The 22,768-nt window shown below is 33.4% G+C and overlaps 3 protein-coding genes across 3 annotated transcripts; 2 read left to right on the plus strand and 1 right to left on the minus strand.

The window, feature by feature from the left end:
• Nucleotides 1–791: 791 nt before the first annotated feature.
• On the plus strand, nucleotides 792–5,188 carry LOC106296229. Its single transcript, XM_013732310.1, has 4 exons — nucleotides 792–1,906; nucleotides 2,286–3,770; nucleotides 3,847–3,994; nucleotides 4,088–5,188. The coding sequence occupies exons 1-4, from the start codon at nucleotides 872–874 to the stop codon at nucleotides 5,071–5,073; spliced, it is 3,654 nt and encodes a 1,217-aa protein (XP_013587764.1). The 5' UTR covers nucleotides 792–871; the 3' UTR covers nucleotides 5,074–5,188.
• A 711-nt stretch (nucleotides 5,189–5,899) lies between these two features.
• On the minus strand, nucleotides 5,900–12,439 carry LOC106296271 (glycerophosphodiester phosphodiesterase GDPDL3-like). The gene is made up of 8 exons (XM_013732371.1): nucleotides 12,270–12,439; nucleotides 11,841–12,137; nucleotides 10,974–11,591; nucleotides 10,811–10,849; nucleotides 7,640–7,924; nucleotides 7,409–7,551; nucleotides 6,671–7,166; nucleotides 5,900–6,479 (listed from the first exon to the last, which is right to left on the minus strand). Exons 1-8 carry the CDS (start codon nucleotides 12,370–12,372, stop codon nucleotides 6,190–6,192), a joined length of 2,271 nt encoding a protein of 756 aa, XP_013587825.1. The 5' UTR covers nucleotides 12,373–12,439; the 3' UTR covers nucleotides 5,900–6,189.
• Nucleotides 12,440–19,670: 7,231 nt separating this feature from the next.
• LOC106299851 (putative F-box/LRR-repeat protein At5g54820) lies at nucleotides 19,671–22,024 on the plus strand. Its single transcript, XM_013735851.1, has 3 exons — nucleotides 19,671–20,624; nucleotides 21,429–21,599; nucleotides 21,734–22,024. The coding sequence occupies exons 1-3, from the start codon at nucleotides 19,671–19,673 to the stop codon at nucleotides 22,022–22,024; spliced, it is 1,416 nt and encodes a 471-aa protein (XP_013591305.1).
• The last annotated feature ends 744 nt before the right edge of the window (nucleotides 22,025–22,768 follow it).

Genomic DNA, 22,768 nt, shown 5'->3' on the forward strand with positions numbered 1-22,768 from the left:
GGTTCGGTTCAAAATTGTATTGCATCATAAAACCCATAAAGTAATCATATAACATACAGATTCGGGTTATATCGGTTCGGTTCGGATATAACCAAAGTAAAAAATAAAATTTTTGAAGTAAAACATAAAGAAAAACATCTAAATTAAATAAAAATTAATCTATGACGTATAAAATTGATAAAATAACAATAAAATGTTAAATCAAGCATGAAAACAAACATCATTAGTAAAAAATATGTATTACCTTATAGAGAGTAGACTTTTTATTTCAATGAGCAAATTATAAAATACTTATTTATAACTAATTGTGTACTTAAAGCATTTATTAGAATTTTAATATTTATTATTGTATATAATATTACCACAAATATTGAATTTAATAATTGGAATACTTATATATATTTCAAAATATTTATATTGACTATTAACGTCGGATTTTTCGGGTTACCCGTTCGGGTTCGGTTAATAACACTTCGGGTTCGGATATTTTTTGTACCACCCTACAAGATCCGTTCTGTTATTTTTACGTTTCGGATCGGATAATGGATCGGGTTTTTCGGTTCGGATTCGGTTCGAATTTCGAGTTCCGGATTTTATGCCCAGGCCTACTAATAACTTTAAAAATGTCATATTTCATTGTAAATTCTATATTTTACATAATTTAACATATATATCGACAACTATAACAATTTCTCTATAACAATGTCCGTGCACGGGAAATAATAGTTAAATATATTTAAAGTGGCGACCGGCGGTTGAATTCACAAAATTCAAAATGTTTATGTCCCCACCACCACCTCTTCCCCCATTTCTTTAGTAACAGAAAACGAAAAACCCTAAAAATTGAAACGGAAAATTGCAGGAACTAAAAATGGAGAAGAGGCTCCGGTCATCTCTCAAGACATCCGCCGAGGAATTCCTCTCATCCGCCGTCAAATCAACCTTAAAATCCTCCAAACCATCTCTGAAAACCATCGTCAACTCCGTAAAGCCCTCGTCGGACCTCTCATCTTCTCTCCCACTCGCTCTCCTCCACTCCATACTCCACCACACTCAATCCTTCCAGAATCCATCGACTTCTCCCTCTAATTCGCCTCCACCCAAGCGCCAACGTGGCAACGGACCACCCGGATCCGACTCGGATTCGGATCAGCAGCAGCACCAGATCCTCGCTTCTCTCCAGGTCCTCTCTCATGTACTCCACTTGTGCGTTCTATCTCCCAAGAAAGCCTTCTCCGCCTCCGATCTACTCCCCGCGGCACAAGCTTTGCATAACAGTCTCATCCTCTTCGAGTCGGATCCGGTTCTGTGCCTGGAGGTCGCCGGAGTCTGCGAGTCTTGGTGGAAGGAAGGGTTCATCGAGAGAGAAACTCTGATCTCTCAGCTGTTACCGTTTCTGTTATCGAGGTCACTGACGTTGAAGAAGAAAGTAGATGTACATCGAGTCTACATGCTGAGAGAAGCGTTCGCGTTGTTCGATTTCGACGACGAAGAGAGCATCGGAGATCTGAGGATGCTCCTCATGCGCTGCGTCGTTTCGCCTCTGTATTTGAAGACAGAGGACGGCCAGAGGTTTCTCTCTTTCGCGTTCGGGCTCAGCAGGCAGCTGATGAAGTCGGGACTCGCCGTTGTTAAAGCTCAGATTCCTTTCGGGAGGAAGTCGGTTCTCGTAGGCTTCGGTGGTATTCTGTTTAGGGCGTGGAGAGAGGTTGAGGATGATTTGAGAGGTGAGATCGAAGACGGTTTTATGCAGGGGATTGTTGATTGTGCTATCCACGCCGCTTCCTCCGCCTTTGCTGCTTCTCTAAGGAAGGTTCTCGGAGGGTTTATCACCCAGAGGACTACTCAGGGAGTCGAGAAGCTACTCTTTGGCCTCGCTGAGCCTATGATATTTCGCTCATTGCAGGTTAGTTTCTTTTAACTTGTACATACAATAGTAAAGGACTAGCCCCTAGTCAGAATTATTGATTTATTTTATATACATTTTACATTTATATAAGATATTTTAATTTTTTTTACATTTAATTATATATTTTTTTAATGAATTATCAAAATCAGATATATAAAATAAATAAAAAATTAGCAAAATTTGTGAATTTTTACTAACACTATTATCTAATTAACAGATTTGTACTAATTAAAATCGATTTAAACAGCTTTAGAACAGTTTAAACCAATCTGAGTCTTATAAGTCAGATTTTAAGAAAATAAGGGGATTTGCCGCGTAGAGCCATTTTTAGAACCTTGCCTAGAACTTAACTAGCCTGCTCTGATAATCCTTTCAGGTTGCAAATTCAAATGTTCGTTTAAACGCTTTACATTTACTTCTGGATCTTTTCCCAATGGAGGATCCGGACGCAACAAAAGAAGAGAAAGATAAGCTGCTTGACAAACAGTTCTACTTGTTGGAAAAACTAATGAGCGATGAATGCCCAGAAGTGAGGTCTGTTGCCGTGGAAGGTCTCTGTCGAGTTTTCTATCTTTTCTGGGAAGTGATCCCATCGCCAACGATTACCAAGATCATCACCAAGATCTTCAACGACATGTCGCATGAGTCTTGCAGTGAGGTTAGGCTTTCGACGGTTAATGGTATAACTTATCTCCTCGCCAACCCGCAGTCACATGGTATTCTTAAGGTGCTTCTGCCAAGACTGGGGCATTTGATGCTGGATAGTGTTACTTCTGTACGGGTTGCCATGGTAGATTTGCTCCTGCTCTTAAGAGATGTTCGTACTTTCCAGTTTAACACGGTAGTGAGTTTGGATGTGTTGTTATCTGTGCTTGCTTCTGACCAAACTAATGTTGCTAAGGGAATCGCACGGCTTCTGATGCCATCCTATTTTCCATCGAGAAAGAGAGCTGAGGAGGCCTGCACGCGATGCAGGACGCTCATAAACAGAAACCCACTGGCTGGTGCAAGGTTTTGCGAGTTTTTAGTATCTTTAGGAGCAACCGTTCAATCTGCACTGCAGCTAGTGGGATTCTTCTTGAATTCAATCTTGTCAGGTGATGATAAGCTAGAGGATAACCAGATTGAAGGCTTGCTTCTTGCTTCGTACTATCTCTGTAAAGATCTGGTTGCTGCTGATTCTGGGTGTATGGCATCTCTTAAAGAGTTGTTACCTGGAGAAAAACTGAAAAGCTTGCTAGCTTTTGCACCCACTGCGCAGGCTCAGTCAGCTGTCTTTGATATTCTTGCTATGGTCTCCCCTGAGACCGTCTCTGATGTACTAGAGGATTGCATGAGTTTGGTTGTGAATTGTGGTGGTTTGCCTGGTGATGAAGGACGACAGGTCGAGATGAGGTCTGTACACAAGTTACTCCTCTCTTCTAATGCCTTTTCCGACCTCATTGGAACTTTCACCAGTACCCTGCAGAAGACTGCCTACCGCTGCCAGATCAATTTTGGCGATGAAGTAGAAAGAAAGAATGTCTACTCAGCGACGAGGAAGAAATCAAAGTCCTCTAGAAATTCATCTTCCGCAAAGTGGAAACATGTTAGCGAGAAAAATGCAATCAGCTTCGAGGAAGATTATTCGGTAGCTGTAGGAATAGCATGGCAAATAAAGGATTTGCTTGTCATCGAAGATGCTCGTAAAGCAATGCTCGAGTCTTCTGATATTGAGGAGTTGTGCATTGCCTTAAAAGTCGTCTCCCAGACTAGCATACTGCAAGCCATGGACGTGTACCCTGTATTAGCATATACTTCTCTTGCTTTACACATGACTCTTCGGAATCTTGATACGGATGCTCAGATGAATGATACCGAGGCAAGGACCTCTTTGCTTTCCCTCTTGATTCTTTACTCTTCATTACAATCAGATTACTAATTTTTTTTCTTAACAGGATATTCTGGACCAAACAATGGGTCACATTCTAGGCTGTACAGAACAACTATTCCAGGCAGGTGACAATGGAACGTCAGAGACCATAGCTCTAAAGACGCACCTTAGCAAGAAATCAAAAAGAAGAAATTCAAATGACGGTGTTGATGGTTAGTGGAGACGTTGAGTTCATTATGTAGCTCTGCTTATTGTTAGTAAGATTCAATGAAGAATTCTAACATTTGTTATTATGCTTCATGCAGCTTCAGAGGGTCAAAGATCAAAGGAAGGAGGTGTACTGAACAAGGTCAAGATGCTAACTGCGATTCTCAAGTTTATGGTTGAGTCTACAGAGATGGGTCTAGCTTCCCATTTCCACGAAAGAATGTTGAAGTTCACATCTGCGTATCTGAAGTATGCCATCTCCAGTTTCGACCACCATTCAACTGGTAAGTTACAATTCGAGGATGCAGATTTGAAGGACATGATTCTGTGTACAAAAAGCTCGACCAGTTACGCCGGGAAGTTGATAAACCTGGTGATGAGAGAAGCGTCACGCCCTTTGTTTGAAGCTTTTGACCTTGCGAACGACCTGCTTGATCTACTCACCACGGTGGAGATAACGTTAGGCTCGGCTTATGCGTCGAAACTTGTGACAGCTTTAAACCCTTGGATACCAGATTTGGTTCTTGCATTAGGACCTTGTTTCATCAACAACAACATGGAAGAAGAAGAAGAAGATTCATACACCAGCAGATTCAATCACATCAAGCTCTGCTTTCCGACATGGCTTCTTACATGCGCGAAGCTTGAGCTACATGAAATGGATGACACCTCAGAATCATCTCATCTCCAACTCCCGGCACTGAAAAGACTGAGAGATACCATAGTTTCGTTGGTGAAAGGTAACTCAAAAGTGGTTGATGGAATCGGTTACGTTCTTTTGATATGTTCAGCCGTGTGTATAGAGAAGAAAGATTACAGTGCAGTTTTAGGGTTGCTGCGCTTTCTATGTGTGAAGTTGCTTAGTAGGGAAGAAGAAGGAGAAGATAGAGAGTGGAAAGAGCTTGACACAATGTTGGTCTCGCTTCCGAGTATTTACCCAATGATAGAGAGAGAGATTGGTGAAGAAAGAGATGAAGAGGAAGTGAGGAAGCTCGAGGCCGCAAGAGAATTGCTTCTGCCTGTGTGGACCTACCATGTCTATGAAACCGGAAGGTTTCGCATGATGGAGGAGGAAGAAGAATAGATAATGTCGGTTTAGAGCTTTGATGTGTTGTAATATACATTCGTTAGTGTGTTCATTTGAACTCTGAATCTCAATTTGATCCGAGTCTATGTGAATCGACACAAAGACAGAGATTCAACACTTGTATTCTAAGAAAGAATCACACAACTTCTTTTTTTTTTAAAAAAAGAACAAGCAAAAAGGCTTAAAAGGAAGAAAAACACTCTGATATCAAATAACTTTCTGTCCTTACAAATGATGCATTGAACACAAAGCTGACAGCTTAATGGATTGATGCATTAAGCTGTAATGTTGTGGTACTCAAGTCCTTTCAGTTGTGGCAGCTTAATGGATTGATGCATCACATATCCATCCATTGTCCGGTTTCCTCCCTTATGGAGTTTGTTCCTCTCCCAATTTCATCATCTACTTTATGTGGTTTTGTTGCAGGGAGTGTAATGTTGAAGATTAGAGATACTTCTAACACTGAAGTTCTAATCAAAGGCTTTGTAGCCAAGTTGAAGATTGTTGATTGTGCACTTATTGCTGTTTCAATTTTGGGAATTATACCACTGATTGTGGTCTCTAATTTCCAAGGCGTCGTCTCGCTTTACAGCTCGATGGTCGTTGAGATTAAAGGACTTCTCGACGTCATTAGTTGTTTAAGCGTTTTGTATGCCCCTATCCTTCTATGCTGTATTTGCGTCTTTCTATTAGTTGTTTGTTTAGCCTATGTGGCTTTGTTTTCATGTTTCATGAACACTTTTTCCATGAATGAAGAAAGTAAGAATCTATAAAATTTCAATTTGACCCAAAAAAAAAAAAAAAGAACACAAAGCTGACAAAATAAATGAAGAATCAAATAAAAAGGAGAAATATAGATATTCAACAAATCACAATCAATACGTGATTGATTCTTGGAGGCCAAACAAGCGGGCACAAATAAAATGAAGCTGGCGTAAGTGGATAATCTTGTGCCTATATTTCAGCCTAATCAAAATTATTATAAGCCTAAGAAGTAAGAATGAATGTCATACTTGATACTTCTGACACTGACTTGATAAACACATGCAATAGCAAAGAAAACAGATAAAGAGTATATAACACATGAGTTTAAAATGACCACAAGAGAAGAGATCAAAGAAGTAGAAGAGAAGCGAAAACAGAGAGGCGAAGAGATAGAGTGAGTCGAGTTTGTCCGCTAGGCCTAGGTGCTTGTGCATTGGTGAATGAGGTTCCAGGTGCCGAGGTTGGAGATTTTGCTGTAACCGGAGGTAGTGGTGGCTCAGTTACATCATCATCTGTGAAAACCGGGTTTGGAGCTTGGGCTGGAGGTATGACATTCACAAGGTTTAAGAAAAATCCCGGTGGAACAGCGGCCATGTATTGTGGTGGTAGACTTTCTTTTGTTCCCAAACATCGATTCCCTGCAGAAGAGAAAACAAAGTCAGACATTGTTGTGAGTGAAAAACCTTTTGGTTCTGAAGTGCCCAGTTCGAGGGACTGCTAGGACGAAACTAATACTACATGTTGTGGCTTTGGGGACTTCGGCCCGAACCTCCCTCATATTTAAAAAAAAAAAAAACCTTTTGGTTTTGAAAGTTTGGGTGCATCTTACTTTTGTATCTTGCAGCTGTGAAGGGAAACTCTGTGATGGTTCCATCGATACCAGCTCCGCTGACATAAGAGTTTATCTCAACGGTTGGATCAGAGAAGAAGTCGAATGGTTGAGATACAAACTCGTTCCGAAACAGCTCAACATAAACCGGGACCTTCCACTTGTGCAGCTTCTCCACAACATTGGTTTGCCTAATGATGAATCCATCATCATATAAGGGAAAGACTGTTTCTTTTCCAATAACAACAGCGTTAGCGAATTTCTTTATGTCTTCGATGGCAGAGTCACTTATATCACCAATTTTTTCTTCAACTTTGTAGACAGTCTCATACTTGCTGCTCTGCTTCTTGAAGTCAACAAGAACCGAACTGTTCGTTGACTGAATCATGACCTTTGTTTTGGTGGTTGATCCATTGCTGTAACCAGTTTCCGTGAGTGTATCAAGAAGTGCTTTTACCACGTCGATCCCTTGCTTCTCTCTTAAGTACACTGCTTCCTGCAGGGACCAAGACCAATGGAACATTAGTAGTAAGCCCCAAAAATTTTGTAGGTTTTTTTATATAAGAATAGGCTTCCAAATTATGAAAAAAATAAATTATAAAGGTTTTAAAAAATCTTTATGGCCTCTACAATCTCAGATCCCGCCCTAGCTTTCTGAAGGACACGAAACCAAAAAAATAAAAAGTGGCTTGGCCACAATCTGATTGTTGAAAACTTGAAAGTCTTAAGAATAATCACCTCTACACTGATCAAAACACCGGAGAGTGAAGTTGAGTTCTTTGCCAAGCTTAGAAACTCAGAAAGCAAAATAAACTTCCCTGAATTTTTCTCATTCGGATTCCTGAACATATTGTATACTCTGTAAGGGTTTGAAATCGCAGCTGCACCAAAAAAATTGTTGACGTAACTCTCAAGGTATGTAGTTTTTTTTAACCATATACAAGTAACTTAGGGCCAAGTGAAACTTACGTTTTAAGGTCTGGATCTCAGACCATGTGAGACTAAAAGTGTATATTCCATCATTTGAGCTAATCTCAGGAACATGCGTTGAACGTTGCGCGAAAGGTGTCTGGGCGATGTTTGTGATGTCCGAGAGATCTATCGAACTTGAGCAAAAGGGTTTACCGTCGCTGGACATTTGGACTGAGCAGTCGATGACATCAGCACCATCTTTGATAGCCTTATCATATGCCATGTCTGTACATCCAGGATACTCCCCACTAGCTCCATTTTTTGATATAACCAGAAAATCAACTGAAGCATGAACCATTAATAAATATTCAAAGTAATTACTCTTAGAATATTTTCAATGTACTTCTGTTCTTTCTTCCAAAGTATCTATATATATATATATATATATATATAAAGTAGACTTTGTTATCATCTTATGACATGTGGAAAAGGGGTTTGTTGACATGTGTCCACATATTTTTTCTTTTTGTATTTTAGATATTTTTTTCTTTTAGATTATTACAATTTGTCCCATTACTTTCTAATTGTGCACTATCTAATCATTCTCACATTAAGTATCATTATAGTTTGAGAATCTATTTATTGGTCACTAAAATTTATAAAATAAGTAAAATAATATAAATATATTTTAAATATTTAATTTATTCACAACTAAAAATAGCACAAACTTTCATCATTTTATTATTTTCTATTATTTCTTTTACAAATTAAATATTTATTTTACTATTAAATTTATAAAATAACCAAACTAAAAATACGAAACTAGAGCACAACACAAAATTTAAACCTAAAACCTCCATTATCGCTGGGAAAACAAAATGTCATAGTAACCCTAATTCAATAGAGGTTCTAGAGCTGAAAGGAGATCAAGAACGAAGACTAACTTACCTCATTGTACCATAAAGTGTCTTGGCGAGAACAAGTAAAAAAAAGAAAGATAGAAAGATAAAATCTGAAACAAAGCAATCCCCCAAATAAAAATAGGCGCGATCAAGCACCAACGCAAATAACCAAGAAAGTGGACCAGAGGGAGGATAATAATCGGAAGGCCAAAGTCAGCAAGAAGCAGGAAGATACAGACCTAAAGTACTGGAAGCACAACCACTAGCAAAAGTGTAAGAAACACCTCACAAAGTAAACAAGAACAGACAAAGCACCCACGTAAGTGAAGAAACACAAAGCTCTGGATAGAAGGGACCAAAGTTTCAAGAGACTAACTCCACACACCTATACCAAAGGAAACATGAGAAGAAGAAAAACAACCTGAGGGAGGGATAATAGAAATCAACCACCGCGAAATTAGAGAATAAGCTTGAGACCAGAAATAACCTTCAAAGCCCACATAGCATACACACAAACGAAAACATTATCCAAACCTAAAGTGGAAAGCATGGTGAAAGGGAGAGCTACAAGAGATGCGAACAACGATGAAAGCTGCAACGACATGAGAAAACAGAGAAAGAAAGGGAGACAAAACAAAATCAGCAAACTGTGGAGCTGTCCTCGAGCTATGAAAGAGAGCATAGAAGGCAGCTCCTCAACAACTAGATCTTAAAAACCAAGACGAGCAAGGACTATTGAATGTAAACCAACGACGAGGAAGACAACATCAAACATGACTAAAATCTGACCCAACCCAAAGAGATGCAGTTCTTAACATCAGCCGAAATCTAAGGAAGAGTAGGAGCAACCAATATTAACTGGAAAAGCCTACAACATTGTGAGAAACAACCACACAATTGCGAACTCATAAAGTCAATATACAACAAATTCCGTATAATCTCACCGACGAAGAAGGCGAGGAAGAACAAGAGCAGAAGATGAGTTTTTCCGGTGATGGTGAGAAGCACCACACACTAGAAAGGTAAACGAAAAATAGAGATGGTGACGGCTCAAGGTCAAAATATGTGGAGAGGAAAAAAACATCTTAAAAGTTATAATGTTCAAAAATATGAAAAAAATAAAATACAATTTTGACGTTGAAACCATTAATCTTAAAATCGACAAATGCCTAAATACAAAGTTATTGAAATTCAATATGCTTTTACATTATATGCTCAATTCACTACTAACAAGTTCTATACACACAACAACACATTACTGGGAAAAAAAAACACAAAATATATTAACCTATCACCCACTACTACATAACACACTAAAAGCACTAAATAATGCTCTTAACAAATAAACGACCACAAAATTACAATATCCAAAAAGTCATACTGTTAATAACAATATAAAATAATTGTGGACTATCTAATCTTTTCCGCACTAACTATTATTATATAAAGTTTGATAATCTATTTTATTGTTCACTAATATTCAAGATGAATAAAGAAATAAATAAAATAATAGAAATATATTTTAAATATTTAATTTATTCACAACTAATGAATAACATAAATTTTTATTATTTTATTGTTTTTACTATTTTCTATTATTTTATTTACAAATTATATATTTATTTCATTCTAGAATGAATTTACTCAGTAAACTTATTGACATAAATTTACTTAGTAAACTTATTGACATAAAATAGAAAACATAGGTATTGTGATATTGAAACTAATAATTGCTAGGTTTTGGACGGAACAAATACTAAAAAACCATATTGATATATCATATTATATTATTAACCATCCATTCTTCGGTTTGAATTATATTTACATTTGACTTATTTTTTAAAATAATATTATTTAAGTATGATTTAAATCTAATAATATGAACTTTACAAAACGAACAATTTAGTGAATTACTAATTGTAACATTTATTGATAGTGTACTATACCACCTTTAATAAAAATGACATTAAAATGACAAAATAGCACACATAAAAATAAAATAAAAACATTTTTTCAAGAAAAATAATTATCAACAATCCCGCGCGTAGCGCGGACACCCCCTAGTAGAACTATATTATAGAGTTGATTTTGCTATAATGTATGTTTCTATAATAAAGTTTTTCTATTTTTATGAAACATATAGAAGAATGCTATTTTTGTTTCTATATTTAGCGATAGAAATAATTTTTTATATATTTTTCTCTAAAAATAAAGAAACTCTATTATAGAAAAATAAACACCAGAGGAAATTCATCTCTATAATAAAAAATATTTTAGAAAAACATATAGAGTGAATCTAAAGGTGGATTAGATATTATCTTACTACCTTGTTTTGTAGCATTTCTTCCAAGATGGGAGAAGCAGTCTTGAAGAAAATACGAAAAGAAAATGATTAGAGTATTTCTGAGTGGTGTTTAAAAAAAAAAGAGTATTTCTGAGTAATGTTGTTTCAAGGAGATCAATAAACCTCTTGAAGAGATTTTGCTTACCAATGGATGCAGACGCAGTTATGGGAAAATCAGAGAGCACACCATCGACAGAGAAATTGCCATTGTCCACAAAAGATAGATACTCAGACACCGGATCGGAACTATAGTCGTGAGCGATATCATTATCATTGACAAAACCTGACACATATACTTGTAATCCTGCCTTGTGAGCATCTAGAACTAAGGATTTAGGAGGAAGAACCAAGTACTGATTGTCATCAAGTGGCAATATGTAGGACTTGGGAACAAGAATCCCTAAAGCAAACGTCTTGACAAAAGTCAGGTTACTCAAGATAGAACCGTAGGTTCGGTTAGTTGTCGGCTCGAAATCTTCTTTTCCAAGAAACTGGAACACGAAACTCGGTCCCTTGCGACCAAAACGGCCTGCAATCTTTTTAAAGAAATTAACTTCAGGGGAAGAGATGTAGTCAATGGAAACAGTTGTTGAGGCAGATATCAGAAAACTGCTCATGCTCAGATTTTGCTGCGCGTAGAACGCATCGTACTGAACATTTAACCAAAAAATTTCTGGTTTTATCTGCGTGGTTACATCTTCAACCGTCGTAATCGCATATACTCCATTAAATTTTTCTGTCCGAGACAATATTCCTCTGTTCACTGCAATAGGTGAAAACAAAGAGGACACGTTTTTCTATAAGTAATAAAAAAAAACTCGAAATTTTATTTTCTATAAGATGATTACCATTTTTCAAAATACGTTCAATCAAAAATAACTTAACATTTGAGTTTATAGTTTAGTGACTATTGTTTAGTGTTTAGTATTTAAGAAATAAAATTGGGTTTATATTGTTTAGTTTGTGGTTAAATTAAAATTCTCCAAACAGTAACTAAGTTGTGAACACTTACATTTAACATTACTGATGAGATCTCCCAAGGAGAAATCGATGGTGAACCAACCCTGTGTAGAGACTCCATTAACCGGGTATGTTTTTTGGCGATTCGGATAAACATCTTCGACAGTTGAAGCGTTGTTCAGTTTTAAGTCAGGAAAGCAAATCCCAGCTCCATCTTTGGTTAGCTGAACATCACACCATAGAGCAGCACCTGCTACACTTGTCTCCTTTGCGAAACTGTAAGCATTGAAACTCGAATCTGGAAACAATCCAGAAAACCCACCACGAGCAATCACAAGAGGAGCATCACCTGGTGGTAAAAATAAAAGAGAAATTAAACCACAAGTTATTTTAATAAAAGAGAATATCTATGATTATACCCAACTTCTACTACACATTTGTATAAAGAAAGCCAAGAGATAGAAAGTGAGAGCACTCTCACCACTGAGTGTTTGCCATGGACTACTAGATCTTTGAGCATCGGTTTGACCAGCAAACAGCTGAATCAGAACAACACAACAGAGTAAAACTCTTGAAGCTCCCATTGTCGGATTACCTAGTTTGATTTCCAACACCACAGAGATAGAAAAATAAAAATACTAGTCTTTTATGCACAACATTCGTAGGCATTGTGGACGAATACAGACAGACTCAAGACTTTAAAAAATGACTTTATTAGTTGACTCTGGAAGTCGTCGCTTCATTATTATTTTTTTGTTCAACTCGTCGCTTCATTATTATTTTAAACCTTTGGCCATAAATTGAGGCCGTGCAAGTTTTTTTTGTTTCCTCGGATATGAATAAGAAAGTAGAAGAAAAGTGAATCGCATTGGTCATTTACTAGATCATCTATGATTATTATCTTTGCTCTTCATTATTGTTTTTGTTACCATTTATAACCCTTTGAAGATACTACTTAAAGTCAGTTCTTCTTGGAAAATGCTGAGTGGAATATGAGAGGGACTTGTTGCTAAACCTATACTACCATATACTATCTTCTAAATGTGTTTGTCTTCATCTCTTTAGCTTATCGACCATATCTGATTTCGGAGACTTCAAATGTCAACATCAAAGACTTGAGTATTTCTTTTCAGTAAGTATTTACCGTTAAATAGAAAAGCATGAAGCCTCTTTACCTTTTGAGAAGTATCACATTTTTGTGGTTGTTTTTGTTACCAAAGAGATTCACAAAGTGTTGTGGTTTTTTCTTTCCTCCTGTTTTGCTTACAATCAGAAGAAGGCGAAGAAGCAAAATGAGATGATTTATTGATTATTTTTTTCTGTATCACTTGCCAACAAACAAGCATAGAGAGCTGCCATAGAGCGAGATTAAGTGGCGGATGTATATGTCTATCTAGAGGGTGGCACTTGCCCCCATGAAAATTTATATAAAATAAAATACATTCTGACTTTATATAGAAAATAAGCAATGTACAAAGTAATATAAAACTCCTAATTATTATGAGGTTATTGAGTTCTTGTTCAAAAAACATCTCTAGAACTAAATTAAACCAGGACTTGGCTAATGTGTAATGCGACAAAATTGATGCTTTTATAAATAAAATAGATGTTAAAAATGAAAAAGCACTGACCCGTGACTGAACCGCTATTCATTTCGGTGCGGTTTAATTGTTGGCGTTAAAAGTAGGGAATTTGCCGTAGATAACCATAAAAAGATGTATAATAAACTTCAATATTCCAAAAGTGACCCTACTCTTAAGCATGCAGATAGAGCTGCTCGGACTAATTTCTGCCCCAACAGCTACGGAAATAACTATGACCCTTTTAACTCTCTCACTTCGTCACTCTTTTTTTCCTGGTTTTTCTTCGCTCCTTCCTGATTTTTTTCTTGAAGACAAATGCCTAAGACTTATTTCTCCAGCGAAAGTCTATGAAAAAGACAAGATTGTGTAGTACGATGCTTTATTTAGATATCTCATTCTTCTGGTAAATATTGTCTTAAAGGTTTATTTCTCAGATTCTCTTTTTACATTCTTTCATATTCTCTTTATTGTGATCATTTTTCATTTTCTTTTCATTTTTAGTTTGCCTTCTCTCGCATTGGTTTCATTGAAAAACATATTTCATTGAAGAAAAAAAAAGATTTAGCTTCAGATCTATATGTACATAGGAGAAAATCTATTGTATACACGCCTAGAACTCATACCCGTTAGATTAAACAGTGTATACTCGTGAAAATATCTCTTGGATCACAGCGGTGGTATGATTTTCACCACCTCAGATTGCATACAATACTCTGGTAGCATTTTCACCACCTATGTTTTCATTTTGTGGTTTTTGTTTGGTGAAATGAGGAGCTTGATCCAACGAAGTCCTGGTGAAAGATCTCTTTGAAATATGAAGATTCGAATTTGAATACCCATAGTTTTGATTTTAACATCATTCGCGTGCAGATCCAAGTTTAAGCCCAACCAAGGTTTTTTCATAACAGTCATGGTGGAGACGATGTTTGATTTTTTTCAGTTATTGATTTTGGCCTCTGAGAAGCCTTTTATGAGGTTTAATATCCATTCATTTATCTGTAATACTTTGTAATTTCAGGTTAAAAATCATGTGTACATATTACTTAATTTTTATTATAACTCAACTCGGACTTCTGATTTATTATCCGGTTTTATTACACATTCATGTTACAAATACCGGTTTATTTGGAGGCACTCAGAATTTTAAATATCGGCTAACAAAATGATATTGATGGCTATTAAAAGATTTATCTGGTTTAACTTTATAATATCCAGTTAAGGCGCATGCATACATATTACTCTATCTCTTATAAGAACCTAATTTAAACCCATGATGCAGATACCAGTTTATTTAGAAGCAATCAAAATTTTAAATCTTGGCTAACAAAATCATATTGATGGCTATTACAAGACTTATTCGGATTAACTTTTCAATATCCGGTTAAATCTCACGCGTACATATTACTTTATATCTTATAATAACCTAATTCAAACCCATGATGCATTAGCCGGTTATAATGCACATTCATATTAATATAACAAAAATCATTTCCTCGCTATTATTGTTACAGTCCGGATTATCTACGCATTATCCGGTTGTTGAATAAGTTATCCGGATATGCATATCATATCAAACGAATCCATCATCGTTTAGCATCTAATAAATGGTTGACAAACAAATTGTGTTTTATGAATAACAAGGCATTAACATACCTTGCAAATTTTTGGTAAACAAAATAATTTTTGGGATTAAATTAAAGTTAGTTTCAGTATTTAACTGTAAAATACAACATACGCTCATGTTAGTAATTATTGGGAATTTTTCAGTTTTCAGTTTTCAACGATAAAAAGTATTGCTATATTATTTTCATTTTCGCTAGATTACCTTTTATTTATCTCGATAAAGTATGAAATATTTTTCACATCCAATTTAGATCAATTAATTTAGTCAACCATATATAACCGGTTATAATTTAAAAAAAAAAAACAGATACAAGATCAAATCATCGGATATTCAATATTTATATCATGAAGTTACATACGCAAAATAGGTATCATGTTACTCGATCAAAAAAACATATTTAAAGGATGAAAACAAACCCTTCTTATATATATTTAACCATATTACTTATTGTATATTTACTACCAAAATACCCTAATCCAATGTTCGATTCTCATTGTTTTATCACTGAAACATGTTTTCCACAAGCCATTTGTTTTATGTACTAATAGATTGTTATTTTTGCCAAGAACAAAGGTCTGACTATTTTACTGACACAAAGCTTGCTCATAGTACTTTTTATGATCGGTTTCCATCCACCATCTACGTTTGTCAGTCCACACCGAGGCTAACTTCGACATTTTATCCTTCTTTTCCAACCAAAAACTGCAAATTAAAAAAAAAAAAAACTACATGGCTCTGCAATTACCATCTTTATTTTATATGTTCACCTCATTAAGCCTTATATAATTATAAAAATATTACAAATTAAATTATTCTGATAAAATATAAAGTTATTAGTTTATTATAATTAATAAAAATATTACGTTTATTTTTATCTTATATAATTTTGATGAAAGTTATAATTTCAATGAAAATTTATTTTTATGCAGATTTATATTAGATTGTTTGTTAAAAAAATAAATAGTTTCTATCTATATATGAATACTGTTGGTTTAAAAAATTTATAATATAAATTATGATATTTGTAGTGAATATAAATTAAAATATAAAATGTATTTAGATATTTTGATTCATAATATTTTAATTTTGAATTTTAATTTAATAATTTGAAATATTAATTATATTTTTATTTATCTACTCGTAACCATCTGCAATCGCAAACATTAGCGGAAGCCATCTTCTAATTATGAAAAACTTAGAGCAGCTTGAAGCAGTTTCTGACATTTTTTGTAATTGCTATAAAATGCCAACAACCGTTAATATTCGCGAACGAACCGTTTTCAGGGATAGCAGAAGAATTCCCTAATTTGTGAATAACATTTTAAGTTTCTTTTATGGTTTATTTAGTTTATTCAAAATAGTTTAAATATGATTATACTGATCACATAAGTAAAAACAAAAAAAATTCTTTAAAGCATGTTATCTTATTTTAAAACAAAATTCCCATTTATTTTAAATTAGGTTATGTTTATTTAAAGAATTTAATGTTTAAGATGCATATATTAAAAAAAATCAAGAAGGACATATCCGTGAAATATTAGAATATGAAAAACATATATTTATTAAAGAAAAATACTCTTTTTAGTTTACTAAAAGGTAAAATAAAGTGTCAGTGTATAGATAGTATATATATGCATATAAAAAAATATAGTCGTTTGTAAGAAACTATAAGACTCTCACATTTATAAGAATTACGAAAATAAAAAATATTATAAAAATAAAATGGGTTTCCTGGAAAATTATAATATTCTATTTTTAATTTTTTATTATTTTTAATATGATTACCTTGATAAAAAATCAAAAATAAAATAGTTTTATTATAAAGTAATCTACTAATTAAAACACTGTATAGGTTTCAATACAATTTGCATTTTTAGTCTAAAATATTTTATTATTTTATTTTGAATATATTATATTTATTTCTTTTGTTTGACTTAATTTTTTAAACAATTATTTTTGTAAATTGATTTTTTAATAAATCACTTTATTAATGATAACTTAGTAATCAACCAACCTAAAATTGATTCTTATTTAAAATGACTTTCCAAATAAATGAACAATATAATATACTCTATGTTGTAACTCCAATTGAACCTCGATGTTGACTTTAGGATCTAACTGGTTTTAACGCAGGAATTATGAGGGCGGTTGTAGGAGTTTGCGGATGCAATTGAATGCTATTTCAAGTATTATTAAACGATTCTAAGACTGATACTTAGTTATAAATTGGTTCATTTGTAAAATACTTATGACTCATTGAATATAAGATGATGTAGCAGTTTAATAATAAATTACTAATACTAATATATTATAAATATTAAAATCATATTATAATAATAATATATATAATTATTCATGTAATATAATTAATAAAAATCCTATGTTTATTTTTTATTTTTATTGTTATTTTTATTAGATGAAAGATAATTTCAATGAAATTGTTTACATTTATATTAGATTTTTAAAATATATTTTGTTTAATTTATATATATATATATGTTTTTATATGTATATACATTAGTGTCTAAAAGGTTATAACGAATAGTTTTGGTTTAAAGTTTTTAATATAAATTATGATAGTTTTAGTGGATATAAATTAAAATATGAAATGTTTTTGTATATTTTTATCTATAAATTTTGATTTTAAATTGTTTGCTTTAATGTTTAAAATATTTTACACATAATTTTATTTTAATTGTTTGTATGTAATCACTTTTAACTGTAAACATTACCGTAAACTAATTTTTATTTTGTAAAATTTTAAACAATTTAAAGTGGTTTACAGTCTTTTGTGATTATTGTAAACGCCAACAGCCACTACGATTCACAAACCGATTACTACGATAAAACTGTCAAATCCTTTAATACTCTTGTCTACGAAGAAAATTGTTTACTACAACCAATTTGGTACAAATGCAATATTTTACCATTCGTTGAATCTAAAGATTTGGGTGCTTGCTGGTCTTATTTAAAAGGATTCAAGTAGATTTTTTAACATTAATACTGATTCTCAGTCAAAGTTAATTCCTAACTCGTACATTAAAGAGATAAAATTGTATGTAAAAAGTCATATTCAATTTTCCATTCCAAATTAGTCTTTATATACTAAGAATGTTACTTACGATCCAGCAAATCTGACAACATCATAATATAGTTTATCATTCGTTGAATCTAACGATTCTTAAAGATTCAGACATTTTTTTCTTGTTTCAGTTGCTTCATGCATAGATGACAGATTTATTAACATTATTAGAAAAAAGTGCAAATTTGCAAAGCTCCTAAAAGACAAATGGCTGTCAAATTATATATATTCACTATTACATCTTTTGATAAATAACTGTTTTCTTTCTAAAATATGCATTTTAAAAAAATAAATATTATTCTTTAAAAAATTTGTAGTCAATCATTTAAAATTTATTCTTAAATCAAAAATTATTTTCAAAATAATATAATAGATGGTTTCCATTCAACTCGTCGATTTTAAAACTTATTTATTTGCTAAGAGTATTGCCTGTGACTCAAATAATTTGGCATATATAATTTACAATTCGTCGAACCTAAATATTCATTTTTTTAGTTAAAATGCTTCATGAATGAATTTATCGACATTAACAATTAGTGCCAAGTTACAGAACTGTTTAAAAGAAATATTTGAGATTTTCATTCGCTTGGAGCATAAGCGGAAATTTTAAGTTAGTCGGTTTATAAATAAATCAGAAACCTTAAATGTTATAGTTTAAAATAAATGTAAAAATATAAAAAGAAGGAATTAACAAGAAATATCAAAGTGGTGTTATTCAATCATGTATTTTAATAGAGTTTAAATCTAAAGACAATCCATTGTTATTCAAATGATAATTATACATTCAATATTAAAATCTAGTGTTATTCAATGAATGATTTAAATCCAGTCTTTGAAATCTAGTGTTATTCAACTTTTATGAATTTTAATATTTTTTGTATTTTGGATTGATTTCAAATAATTTTTTATGGAGTCTCATGAATAAATGATTGAACTCAAAATTCAATGCATACTGGAGAGATCTTAGAATCCATCAACTCAAAGTATCTTAAAAAAATTTAAATTTGATAGATTACAAAACATTAATAATTGATTTTAAATCACTAATTGAATAACACTCCCTAAATGTTACTGGATACTTGCTATTACATTATTACATGACTTAATTTACTTAATTATTTTCTGTTCCATCTTAGTTTCCAATCCTTCGAGCATACTGCATTAATTGTGATAAAACCTCAAAATTATTCTAGGTGTTCTAGTAATGCTAAAGAGGCATTACCAACTAAACATGGTGAAGGGTTCATAATTAAAAAGTTTATTTAATTAATAATTTTCACTGATTTATGAAAAAATAATAATAAGAAAAGATTTATGAAAAATTAGATTTGAAAATCTATAGCTTCAGGTCATGCAAACTGTTGTCGACTCAGGAGGTCAAAGATATGTTTCGATATTCAAAATATACCACTTATAGAAATTTTGTTCTGGAGACACCTCTCATATCATGACTAGATTCACAGAACCCTATCATGCAACCCTATCAAGAGTGTATATATAAGCACTCTCTGTAGCTTCTAACATATCAGATACAAATCCGCAAACACCTCTAGCTTTTCTTTCAAAATTCTCCACTTTCTCTTGATTACCACAATGGATTCGAGTGATCAAGCAGACAGAATATCAAATCTACCAGATGTTCTTTTGGTCCTCATCATTTCATGCTTGTCTTTCAAGGAATGTGTTCAAACCTGTGCCCTCTCCAAGCGGTGGAGATCTGTCTATCTTGAGACGAGAAATGTTTCTTTCAAGGAAACCGACTTCTGGAGCCCTTCTGTCGACGCAAATCCCATAAGAAATGCTTTGGGTAGGATTGTATTCGTTGATTACGTGCGTCGTTGGGTCGCTAGAATCCATGACCAACCCATCGATACGTTCGGGATCTCTATCTCGTATCCGAAGACTTACTTGGATCTGATCGAGTCCCTGATAGCGTTCGCTGTCGGAAAAAAGGTCAAAAACTTGGTTCTTGATTTCTCAAACCAGACGTGGAGAACCTTTCATGATGTAAAAAATCAAGATTTGGTTGTCAAAATCCCACAAAGCGTTTATGATCTAACGAGTCTCGAGTCGTTGAAAGTTGGCGCGTGCATGGACTTCGACCCTGCAAAACTATCAACCCTAGGGAAGCTCAAAAGCGTCTCTTTCGCCTGGATGGCACTGAAGAATCTTGAACCTTTGCTAAAGACTTCAAGGATTGAGAGTTTAAGTATGAACGACTGCTGGGGGCTTGATTTCGAAATGGTATCAGGGGATATGAGAGAAGTTGCAATCAAGAACTGCGACTTTTTCCTTAACTGTACCTTTGACCTCCCTAGAGTTAACATACTCAAGTACTCGGGAGATATTTTACGCTTCGAGTTCGATAAAATGAATACCATCATAAGCGAAGTTGAATTTGATTTCCGGGTGTTGGACAATAACAATTATGAATCAAACGATTCGAACACCGCAGAAGGAGGAATGCTTTGTCATCTCCTTAATAATCTCCTTGATAATGGTGATCGATCTGCTACGACCTTAACGGTCTGTCCGTTTCTACTCAAGGTATGTCTTTAGATTTACATTACATTTTCACACATTAGGTCATTCAGTGTAAGTTCATTTTAAATTCATGGTTCTTTGAATTTTTTGAATACTTTTGCCATGTGGTAGTAATTGTTCCTAGTGAAAAGAAATTATGTTGAATATTTAGATGCTGTATAAACAGATTAGATATTAGTAGTTTGTGAAATTTATTAGGTTAAGTGTGTGTGTGTGTCTCTCAGTGTTTGCGAAATATAGTATTGAGAGTTTTGTAGAAATGATATTTTGAGCAAAAAAAAAACAATGAGATTTTTTCTGTTAAATAGAAAATAGTTTTTGTTAATTTTTTTTTTTTGATATTTTCTATAATTTGGTATAAATTTTATATTTTAAAAAGTAACAATTCCTATAAAACAAACAAAATTTGTTTTTAATTAAAACTCACATAAGTTGATTTTTGGTTTTTGTTCTTAAATGATCAAACAAAATTGAAACTACTTTTCCTAAATTTTAGGAAATCTATTTATTAAAATTTTGGTTTGGCTAATAAAGTGTTTTAGAAAAAATTAAAACAAAAATCTGAATCTTGAATAGTTTAAAAAGTGTTTTTGAAAACCTAAAACCCAAATATGTTTTAGAATCTATAAAACAAGCAATGCCTATATTTTGCATTACATAGGAGATAATATTTCTTTCCATAGTGTTAATTAAAGTAATTTCTTAGGGAACATCGAGCTATACCCTAAAAGTTTAGCGTTAAATTATTGTATATATTGAATGTTTAGAATAAAATAGTGACCTAGTGAAATTTTTTTCTTATGTAAGATGATTCCAAGATCTGAGAATCCACATTTTCTTCGCCCAATGGAAACAAAACATTTAGTGCTGAAGACAGAATTGCATCCGAGAGAGTTCAATGGAATTAGGCTTCTTCTCATGAATTGCCCAAACTTGGAAACACTCACTATAGATTTGCTTCCTCCAAGCCCCATTGCGGTAAGTTTTCTTAATGTAAAATTATATACCCTCAAAAATGAATTATAAGTTACAATAAATAAATAAATATATATATATATATATGGGTCTCTTCATATTATTAAACCATGCGACAATGATTTCAAATTTCCCAGACGGCTTCATCATATGCTGGCATTGATCCACAGACATACTGGATGCAAAACATATCATATGAGTGCCAGAGAGAAACTCTAAAAGCAGTTATAGTGAAAAACTTCATTGGTGGCGCAAAGGAGCTGCACATAGTGAAGTTTTTTATTCGATCTGGATATGATCGTCTGGAAAGAGTTGAGCTATACATGCCATTTGATTTGGACAACGGTCAAATGGTGTTTGCGCGTGCCAAATCTGAAATGTTGCAGCGAAGTGCAAACCATCTTCAAGTTGTTGTGCACAATTCTTGAAGAGGTGATCTATTCAAGACTTCACTACCGGGTTTATTTTGCCGTTTATTTATGTTTTCGAGTCTGGTTTAATAACTTCAAGAATGGATGTTCTTGTTTGGATCCGTTTAAGTTTGTTTCGATTTATTTGTTTTATGAATAAGAGCCTCCGGAAAAACGAGGTCTTGGTCACCTCTATGAACCAAAGAAAAACTTTGATTTCTTTTAAAGATTTGGTTATTGTTTCCTGCTTAATTTCATTTTAGTTCATATTCCGTTATTATTGTTCCTGATTAATTTCATCTTTAGTTCGTATTTGATTTTGGTTTTGTTTAATACAAGGAATGTGTACTATGAAGATGTATTTGCAAAAACATGATTACAATTTCTAGTTAAAACCTGTGGTTTTGCTTCTCTTATTTTTTACTTTTTATTTCCTTTTGGTTAATCTTTGGCTTAGTTAAATTGATAATGTACAGGTGCTCTTGTTATGAATTTTTTTTATATAGTATCTTATATATTAAAACAGAAGTCACAACTTTGATTCATGTGTGATTTTTTTAAAAATGGACTCTCCCTAGAAATCATTTATCATTCATTTATTACTAATAATATGGATTAATAATATATCATTTCTAATATAACGTCGACTCCTAAAAACCCGGATTGATTAACAAACTCACTTTGATTCATGTGTGATATTTTTATTTGGATCATCATTTAAAATTTGTATTAAATGCATTTCCTTAATGCTAATATATAATC

The sequence above is a fragment of the Brassica oleracea genome, chromosome C6 (assembly GCF_000695525.1).
Source record: "Brassica oleracea var. oleracea cultivar TO1000 chromosome C6, BOL, whole genome shotgun sequence".
NCBI classification, from domain to species: Eukaryota; Viridiplantae; Streptophyta; class Magnoliopsida; order Brassicales; family Brassicaceae; genus Brassica; species Brassica oleracea.

Bases quoted from the DNA above. Each gene is read 5' to 3' on its own strand.
- LOC106296229 (XM_013732310.1), top strand. From the start codon at position 872: ATGGAGAAGAGGCTCCGGTCATCTCTCAAGACATCCGCCGAGGAATTC. The intron at 1,907-2,285 runs GTTAGTTTCTTT...TAATCCTTTCAG, and splicing joins TGATATTTCGCTCATTGCAG to GTTGCAAATTCAAATGTTCG. The intron at 3,995-4,087 runs GTTAGTGGAGAC...TGCTTCATGCAG, and splicing joins TTCAAATGACGGTGTTGATG to CTTCAGAGGGTCAAAGATCA.
- LOC106296271 (XM_013732371.1), bottom strand. From the start codon at position 12,372: ATGGGAGCTTCAAGAGTTTTACTCTGTTGTGTTGTTCTGATTCAGCTG. The intron at 7,167-7,408 runs GTGATTATTCTT...TGGTCCCTGCAG, and splicing joins GTGTTTTGATCAGTGTAGAG to GAAGCAGTGTACTTAAGAGA. The intron at 6,480-6,670 runs GTAAGATGCACC...TCTCTTCTGCAG, and splicing joins CACAGCTGCAAGATACAAAA to GGAATCGATGTTTGGGAACA.
- LOC106299851 (XM_013735851.1), top strand. From the start codon at position 19,671: ATGGATTCGAGTGATCAAGCAGACAGAATATCAAATCTACCAGATGTT. The intron at 20,625-21,428 runs GTATGTCTTTAG...TTCTTATGTAAG, and splicing joins TCTGTCCGTTTCTACTCAAG to ATGATTCCAAGATCTGAGAA. The intron at 21,600-21,733 runs GTAAGTTTTCTT...CAAATTTCCCAG, and splicing joins TTCCTCCAAGCCCCATTGCG to ACGGCTTCATCATATGCTGG.